The sequence below is a fragment of the Phaethon lepturus genome, unplaced genomic scaffold, assembly GCF_000687285.1.
Source record: "Phaethon lepturus isolate BGI_N335 unplaced genomic scaffold, ASM68728v1 scaffold47706, whole genome shotgun sequence".
Lineage (NCBI taxonomy): Eukaryota > Metazoa > Chordata > Aves > Phaethontiformes > Phaethontidae > Phaethon > Phaethon lepturus.
In genome coordinates, this window is record NW_010549279.1 from 7,682 (window position 1) to 17,648 (window position 9,967).

A 9,967-nucleotide genomic window follows, 5' to 3' on the forward strand; every position below is an offset into this window, starting at 1 on the left:
TCACAGATCAGCAAAGTTCTTGGGCATAAGGATGTTCCTCTTCACCCGCAGGACATTTTAATGCATGCAGAAGTCCTTTGCTGGCTCAGGCCTAAATTAGGAACAGCTCCAAGGCCAGCTGGCACCCACGAGTGTGATTCCACTACCTGCACCAATATACATGAGGTAAGAGCATAACTCAAGAGAGGAGAGCAGTGCAAGAGGAGAAAGAGGCTCTGTGGTTCTTCTGAGTTTATCTTTGACAGCCTCAGCTGCATACGCACGGCGTGTCACAGTGATCAGCACAGACTGAGGAGAGCTTGGTATGGTGTTCTGCAAGTGGGACTTCCACTGGAAATAGTAAGCCTGATTTCTGTTTGTACCAGTGCAACTTTATATGCCTGTAACAACTGCATGAAGAGGCCTTAAATCTGGAGTAACTGCACAATACAGTTAGTGTTTTATCTTGGGCTTATGTGCCAATAACTACTGTGATGTGCTACACACCCACACCTACACACAGGTGGAGAGATAGGTATATGCTGTGTCATAAATGAAACATAAACATTGTTTCTACAACTATCCTAATAACACAGCCAGTGCCAAAGTGAACCAGCACAGGGATTTGCAGCCACCCTCTCCAAGACAATATGATAGGCAGTGGTGGAGAAAAAGCAAGCTCAGGTGTTATTTTGATTCACTAGGGAATGATCCGGGCACAACCCATTCAGGTATCGCTTACTGAACACTATTCATGGGCTGTCCCACAGTCCCGCGTCGTAAATTCCCACCTCTGTGTGGGCGCTCGCATCGCTTTCTGATGACACACAGAATTGAGGTCATAGGTAAGCAGTCACAATGTTTGGAAAATCTCCTAGCCAAACATTGTATAAAACAGGGATAAAAGCTCATACTGAGACATCACGCCATGCCTCTCAACCACAGGTACACTGCAAGGTTACATATTAGTGGGATCTGGGCTGTCTGAAGAAAGAGCTACTCAGAGGAATTAATGTTTGAATCACAAGAGGATCTAGTTCTGCTTGGCAGTAAGATCAAAATGAAATTTATCTGATTAAACAGCAGTGGAATCAGTCCCCCAAAGCTGCTGATAACACGTGCTGTTTGTATATTACAGCATTCATGCTCAAATTGCATGTATATTTGCTCCATTTTGGACCATGTTTCTGTAAATGAAAACTAAACACCTAGACAAAACATTTTTCTCAAAATTCCTCTGAACTTTGGACAAATCTGAACTCAGGTCTTGTTCAAAGGTATGGATATCTAGAACCAATACCTGGCCTTCAGTGGCTATCCTATGCAACCAAGTCTAAACATATGCAGAGATGGCAGGCTCAAAACTGATTTTCTCAGGAGAAAATGATACCTCTCTTCTACGCTAGATTACTGTTGCTAGATTATTGGCACATAGTCTCATCTTACCTCATTATTGTTATAGACTTCTTATAAACTTTCATGGAAATTCCACCTGCAGAACCAAAGACAGAAAGTTATCTTTGCAATTATTGTTCCATATTAACATCTGGATGCAGTACTGTTGGGGAAAAAAAAGCAAATTCCTCAATGAACTATTTTTAACCAACTTGCAGGTGGCAGCTATCAAAACAACTGATGCACGTGTACCGGCCTAAAGTTATTAATGAATAATCTGACATACCAAGTCAGACAAATGTCATATGTAAATAGATCTTCAAATGTATACATACAAAAGCTGCTACTGTATCTAGATGATCATTTTGGTTTGTTTCTATACCCCATAGCTCTGAATCTATCCACTGAATGCTTACTCAAGCACGTGTGGTATAAATATATTCATAAACTAAAACTGACACTTGGCAATTTTTCTTTTTTCTTTTTTTTTTTTTTTTTGTTCTTTCTTCTTTTTTTTTGCTGACCAGCAACAAATTCAGATATCTTTAACTGTAAACCAAAACTCAATAAATATGCCGTGTTCAGCTAAGGGACATGTTTTGTCGATCAGGGTTTTGCTGCACTCTAAGCCATAGGCTGCGGGGGTGGGCGCGAAGGAGGAGGTCCAGGAGGGGCTCGGGATGGGGGTGGTCCCGGAGGTGGCTGCCTGGAAGGGGGCTGCAAAGACACAGGAGGAGAAGGATTCCTTGGAGCATTGTTGAGAGGAACATCGTTGCGCCTCGGCAGCTTTGGCGGTGGGCTGTAAGGGGCAGAGGTTCCATCCGATTTCACCCGAGTGAAGTTTATGCATCTTCCCTAGAGGTAAAGAAAAATTCATTATCCATAAAAAGCAGGTGTTTTGACTCATCAGCAGCTAGCCAAAGGGACTATAAGCAGATAGGTGAGGCTGCACTTAAAGATCTTAATCCAGTATAATTCACTGGGTCCTAGACATGACATTCAGACTATGCTGAACTGAAGGTCAGCGCTAGAAACCAATGCCTTCCTTGGGTTTCAGAGTTTCTGCCTACAGAGGATAGCCTAGGACTGGTTGAAACCAAAAGGGACCCCAATGTGACTTTGCTCATACATGCCCTCTGCTCTGCTACAAAGAGCTACGCAGAATAAACCTACAGCTCCAAAGTCATTCCTGCCTTGGTGAGATCCCTGACTGACAAAACTGTGATTGAAAAAACTCATGGCAGAGACAGGATTATACCAGAGGAAGAAACTTAGCAAAGACACCATCTGTAGCTTTCGTTTTCACAGTAATGCTAGCCTAGCTGGTGTCCATGCTTTGAACACTATGCTGGGATAGTACATCTGACTTCTGTGCTCCAGATGTAGCTGTGGCTTCCCTCACAAACACCAACACGGTGTGGGACTTGCACAAAGGGTTCTCCAATGGAGTGTTTTCAGAATGGATGTCTGCAGGCACGCAGGACCTGATGGGAGAACTGTGGATGGAGATTTTAAAACAAGAGTAGCTTGGGTTTGAAAAAACCGCAAACACTAGGCGTGACTTAGTCAACTAGGGGCTAAATGAAGTACGTCAGGGTTTCCTTTAGCCAAAACAAAGCTTTGTGTAGGTTCCCACTAACCAAGTTGTGGGCAAGAAGAGAAACAGAGACACCCCAAAGACCACCTAGGCTTTCCTGTAGGGAGCAGTCAGAGGCTCCTGAACACTTCAAAACCTACATGGCAACCTCAGTCAGACACCAAGATCTTTTCTTGTCTGCTGTACTTGTCCCTCCCCATGACCCCTAAAAGTTTTTTTATAAACTGACCCACTATTTCTGTGGAGACTGCATGAAATCCTGCAGAAACAACCTTATGTGAGCAGATGCAACAGTTAGCATCACTGTCTCCACCTCCTCACCTAGGGATGTGGGTGATGCTTATGAAAGAACCCAGCACCTTAAAGTCAAAAAGGCCTCTCATCGTGTACGAAGGCTGGAGATGATGACTGCCTGAAAATGCAGGAGTGACACTGCCAACAGCCCATTTACAGGTGCTGAGATGTGGTTTCCAACTGCATAACTGGAAACTGGTGGACTGGAAAACACCTATCCCATCAGTGATAAACTCCATTTGCCAGCAGGCCTTTTTTGTTCCACGTAGCAATCATCCTAATGAAAATGGCCTCTACAGTTTAGCATGGAGGGGAACGTTACCTGTTTTTTCAAGGCAAACACTAGCTGGGGGAAAAGGAATAAACCTGTTTGGTTTGTTTAGAAAATATCTGTCCCAGAAGGCATCTTCCCTCCATTGTTTTGAAAGACCCACAGAGTCACAATGCAGATGACAGCCAGAGGTTTAGGTTGCATGCTGGAATCAACAAACCAAATTCAGCTCATGGTTATGCCAGCATCCCCCAAGAAAAATTCAGAAGGACTCCAGATTTAGAAAAGCTTATCTCAGAGCTAAGCAGCTGTGGATCACAACCCCCATAGCTACCAATGGCTGTGATAACAGGTGAATACAGGAACCCACACCACTGACAGATAGCTGCTAGCTCAGTGCTGCCTGGCATGAGGAAACTCTGAAGGTTCTTAGGGAATGGCCTGAATTTCTGTGGCAACACCACAAATCACAGTTTCCCCTGGAATCCAGGCAAAAGCTATCAGAGCTGAACCACAAAAATCTGTTTTGTTAAGTGATTTCCAATGCCTGCACCTTCATTCATGAAAACTACTTACTCAAAAAGAAGGGAATCACTTAAATCTATGGCTTCTCTGAAGAAAGGCAAGCAGCATATCAAGAGAGCTCAGAAAATGATTCAACAAATTCACCCAAAGGGTACCGCCCTACCACTTACTTGGATTGGAAGGCTCAGGGCTTCAAGAGCTCAGCTGCAATGAAGGGTTGTTTGAATGGGCATGTTGTTGCCTGTACATGAGACATACTCAGTAGCTCTCAGTCCCAGCTTTCACCATCACCATTCACCACTACACTTAAACAACTGCCTCAATAAGTAGGATAAAATTCCCTTTCTAAAAATCCAGGCTTGTTACAGCAGACTTTGGTCAGGAACCAGGTTCAAGGCAGTACTACACTGAGGCCAGAGCCTTTGCATGGAGGCAAAGGGCAAAAGCCAAGGTCTTGGTTACTTCTGCAACAAAGATAAACCATTGGATCAAAAAAACTGAGCTGATACTTTGCTCTACTCCATCACAGAACTCAAGTCCTCACCAGCAAGCAGCCATCCTTGTCAGCTATTGTCTTCTGCTGTGCTCCATTGTATTCAGAGTACATTTGGAAATTCAACAACATTTACTGCCGTGCAATAAACATTACAGATATATTTAACAGCTGTACTACCAATATATTTAAGAAAACTCAGCCTTGATGTTTAGAAAGTTATGAATTTAAAACAGCTAAATAATTACCCAGGACAGGGAAAAAAAAAAGTCAGAGATACTCAGATGAGATGCACCATATGGGGAAGGAAAAAAATCAAGGACAGAACAATCTCCCTCATAGTAAATGCAAAGCTGCAAACCCAACACCAGTGCTTTTGCCTAAAAGCCTTTCCTGCCTCTCTGTTGTGTCTCTCTCCCAAACATCAATCCCAAATATATTCATAGTCTATAATCAAAGGGGATCCCATAAATCTGTTTGCATTACTTTCACTTCAGTTAAAGTGATAGGCGACGTCAAACTGCTGCCAGTTTCTGCCACACGCACTGATTTGTCAGACAGATGGGTAATTTAAAGGCCATGCGCTGCATTGTGTCATGAAAAATACGGTTGGGTTGGGAGAGTCTGACAGATAGAGGCTTGGATGATCGATGTATGTATTGTGACACTTCCTCACAAAAGATTATCGGTGTTAGCCTACAATCACGTATATCAAAGACTTCTCGTGAATACTGGAGCAAATCCTCCTAAGCACTTCAAGCAGCCATTGATAAAATGAGGCCAACCTCTTAGCCAGTGTTAGGATTAACAGCCAAAAGGGAAAGGGAGGAACAAATGTTAATAAATCATAAGTCATAGTTTGGACTTACCAAGCATATTTCATCATAGGATTTCTAGGTTGAAGAATTAAGCCCTTCACTCATTACACCCTCCTAATAACAGAGTGCGACAGCTATTCTACCCAACATGTATATCCCTCTGGGGTTAGTTTATAAAAAAAATCCGTTTCTCAAACAAACATACTAGCCACAGGATTTTTAATATTCTGTGTTTGAAAGGATTAAGTAATCTCCTCTTCAAAGGTATTTAAAGGCTTTTAAACCATAGAGAACATGGACAGAAATCAGGTATCCTGCACACTCACCTATGCTCTCACTGCACGGGGTATTAACAGAGATTAAGAGCTACCACCACGTTAGTAGCGGTAACAGTATTTTTTTCCCCTGAAGTATGGTATACACTAAGTGTTTTAGGGAAGGTGTCAGAGCTGCAAGGTGCAGTAATACCATGATGATCTCGGGCACAACAGCCGTCAGTAGCTGCTTTATTGTGTCCTGGGAAGCAGATGATCTGTGTAAATCCAGTTCTGTCTGGTTTCAGCCCCGCTCCCAGTACAGCATCCCTCAGATGGTGCGACCTGCACCGCGTACTGTCATTCAGGCACCAACTGAAGGTCAGCAATGCGCCATATGGAGTTACGCCCTTACTTCAGCTCACATCTGCACGGTCTTCCTAATGCACAATTATTTTGCCTCCCCATATGTCCATCCACTTGTTAGGCTCTTGTTATGCTGCTTGCCAAATTGGCTTTTCAAAAAGTACAAATACTGAAGCAGCGGGATGTGCCCTTGTCCCGACTCCAGCTTCCATCCCAGTGTAACAATCACATGTGCAATTCAGGCACTTTGTACTTCTAGGCAATGCCTCCTCGACCACCTAGGATGTGTTTTTGTGTGTGGTTTAAGGGGGGAAGGAAGGGAGGGATGAACTTCTTGAAAGCCACCACATCTTGTTTCATAGTGCTCAGTACACGATTCCCCACCACTTGTTCCCCCAAAAATCTTTAGCTACTACTCAGCAAGTTTTCAATGGAAAGGAACAACTGTTAAAAGGATCCAGGCAATTCAAAGAGTGCCATGGGCAAGCCTCTTCACCCACGATGCTAAGAGCACTTCAGCAAAAAGAATTTTAAAAATCCACCCCATCTGCCAGTAGCTGTCCCTTCTCTCTGTTCATTTTAATACATGCATTGGTGTTTGTTTAACAAAAATCAAATCCAGTTTCATCTCTGTGCATGCCAGGGTGTTTGGTACACAAAAGTATGTCAGTTTCTTATTTTTAGCTGCATTAGTTGACCTAATAAAAAGATATCGTTCCTGTTACAAATTTTGCTTGAGTTTTCATTCACTCTTGGTTTTGCTTATGGAGTCTCAGTGGTGCACTTCTGACTAGCAGAGGAGGGTATCTGACTGAGGAAGAATTGGCTTCACTTAAATGTTTACTGAAATTTCTGGGTCTTTGACTCTGTAAGAATATGATACTTGCTTTTACATTTTAGAATGGATTAAAATAAAATAATTCTTTAAAGTTTGCGCATAGCCATCCAAACCACTGGACCACTAAATTAAAAAAATAAAGTAGCTCCCAGTCAGAAGTGTTACATTTAGCATGCTGAAATTTTAAATTAACATAATTTCCTTGGGCTCAAATAAGTAGTCACTTTTCTCCCCAATTTTGTTTACAAATGTCACTGGGATGACTCTGCCAGCTTGCTATAGATGTTGCTTGTCAGCCTGTAGCTTCACTTTTATCTATTGATAGTTCAGTGTAAAAATGGAGCTCTAAAACTCAAAAGAATAGATTTTTTTATGTTACCTACAAAACCACAAGAGCAAGCATCTATGAAGTCAGAATCACGTTAGCTAAGTGAAGATTTTGATCCACACACCCAGAAGCCAATGCGATATACACCTTTAAGATCGGTGACTTTTGCAAAAGTTGAATCTTGGGATTACTCTGTCCTCTAATAAAGAGCAAAAGTGTTCCAGCAGAAACAGCTACAGTGAATACACTTAAACAGCAACAGTACAGGAAATTTGTTTAGCAAATGTATTTATGAATGTGGTAGATTATGGATATAGTAATTTTATAGAGAAAGAGCTGAACAGAGGTGGTACAGAGTTCCCACTATTCGAGTTCCCTGGGCAAGTGTCAGGATTACCAGCTGGCTCCTCAGGAGCCAGGATCTATGTGCATCAGGCTTTGCCAAAAGCTTCCTCACACTGCGCTGCTTCATGCTGACTGTGCACTGAACATGTCATGGCTCATTAAAACCTTCACGGATTTCCTGGGAATTGCACTGATTACCCTGCAGCATACAGGCTAGAAATTAGTGAGCTGTTGAAACAGTTTGTCACATAAAACCTAAGCCTGCCTGGTTTTCAGGCATATTCAAGTAACTTCTACTAAGCCTCACTCTTACATTTGGGACCAAGGTACTGTTTTTGTGTTGAAAGATGAAGTACTGGAAATGTCAGAGATTCCCATATCAGCAGTTTTGTGGCTGATCATGCTTTCAGGTCAATAAATATGTAATTTATAATTAATTTCTAATTATATTAACAATTAAATGTTAATCATGACCATTAATAATACTGTGGTTGTTGCATTAATCATTAACAACTGATGTATTACCTTGTAATTAATTTTAATATGAAGGCATTTCAGTTATTAGGTCTCAAATCAAAACATTAAGCATCATCAACATAAAATATTTGTTTACATGAGAATCTAACTCTTTAAATATCTTCCAGTTTAGTAAGTCCTCTCTTGTTGATAATTTTTTTTGATCTATTAGGCAGCTCTGCACTGATGCCTAAAATGCTGGTAATGCAAAACTATGAAGATGTAAGAGAAAATGGGGTTGACTGAAGAGCGGAGGATTTTAAAAGTAAGGTCCAGTAAAGCGGCAGTGTCCAACAATGAGAATATAATTATTTTCTTCAGTGCTGCTTTTAAAAAGGAAAATCAGTTCAGCCCTTTCTTTATCCAGTGTATTATTTGGCCTCTTTATAAGTAAACTCCTATCACTTCTGCTCCTTCCTTCTGTGATGGAGTTATTGGAGGGGAAGGAAATCACTGTGTTGTGGATCACTTGTATCGTAGCAGTGAGGACCCTATTATGGCCTTAGGTACATCACGAAGTCAAATTGAAAATTACAAACTGATGAACGCAAACGCACAGGGATGATCCAAGCAGCCACAGAACACTGTTGACAGCACAGCACGAGTGAGGTGATGCTGCCAAGAGGTGTAACCTACTGGGCTCACTCAATGTGCTTCACACCACAAAAGGAATTAGACTGAGCTTTAAGATGTGGGAGACAACACGATTTTAAGCAGGACGCATGTCCTGACCCAAGGAGGGGCAGTGATATTTAAAAGCAGCTGAGGCATGCATGGATCCTTCACACAAAAGACACCTTAGAAGCAACTTTTGAGCCTTTTCCCTTACTTAGCAACCAAACTAAACCGCTCACAAGCCCCAGCCACTGACTCCCAGTGCCAGGGAGGCACAGCACGGGAAGCTGGTCCCTGCTCCAGAAGGCCTGACGCCCAAGTGACGGACGAGCAGGTAGCTGCACAGGGGCTGGCGGCAGAGCGCACGTGACGGCAAGACACAGCGAAGCAACGCCGTGGGCTGCTGACGCGTTCCGAGTAAGACCGGTTGGCTTAGCCGCGACACGGCCCACGCCGCTGCCCAGAAAGCCCAGGCGAGAGCTGAAATGCCCAAGTCCCTCTCACACAGTCAAAGGGAGACCAGGCGTTGCTTTGTAAAGGGGATGGGAGAAGAAATTCTTCAGAAGCCCAGTATGTACCCTGACTACGGGAGCCAAACAGCTAAGAAAGTAGGGTTTATGGGGTGGGGAAGGGAGGAGAGAGCACAGGAGCTCTTCTTCTGATACGAAGTGTGTGATAACCCCATCCAGGGGATCCCCCAGGGGCTGAGGGAGGTGGGTTGCCAGGGCAAACTCACAAACACCCTCATGGCATGTTTGTGGCACATAAAAGTCATCTTTCAGTTCACTTGCTGGCCAAGGAAAAAACAGCCAACAACAACCAAAAGCCTTCATTTTTCAGGTAGAAGAAATATGTCAAAATAAGTTTCACTTGGGCTTGAAACACGTAAGTTGTTCAATTCAAAACATCTTTTCTTTGAGTTCCGGATGGAAAAGGGGTTTCAAACCAAAAATTGAAAATATTAATTTTTTTCCAAAGGTATTTTTTCCACTTCAGCTAATTCTACTAACACTCAAAAATATGTACAGACCATCTAAAGAAGCAGGTTTTAGCCAAAACAAAAAGAGTCATCTAGAAAACGGTGTCCAGATCTACTAGGGAATTATGATACAGATAGGAGCTGTTTTGCAGTGACGTTAATAGCTGCAGTATCTCAGGCTACTGTAGCTTCTTTAATCAGAATACCAAGAGTTGAATACAATCAAGTACTAATAGGTTCCCAAGACATGCACATCTGCAGACACTACTCCCCAGTTCACAGTCTCAGCTGTGCATGGCACTGCTTGAAACCAGGGATGGGTCCTCTGAGAGCAGTCTCTTCAGTTAGCTGGAA

At 42.7% G+C, this 9,967-nt stretch overlaps 1 protein-coding gene across 1 annotated transcript in view; it reads right to left on the bottom strand.

Annotated features, from left to right (window-relative positions):
- Positions 1-1,998: 1,998 nt before the first annotated feature.
- The window catches only part of LOC104623201 (anthrax toxin receptor 1-like), a gene marked incomplete at its 5' end in the record, with an annotated part of 36,205 nt that continues 28,236 nt past the window's right edge, over positions 1,999-9,967 (bottom strand). The window contains one exon of the mRNA XM_010290215.1: positions 1,999-2,229. Within this exon, the coding sequence (XP_010288517.1) occupies positions 1,999-2,229 (231 nt within the window). The remainder of the gene's footprint in view (positions 2,230-9,967) is intronic.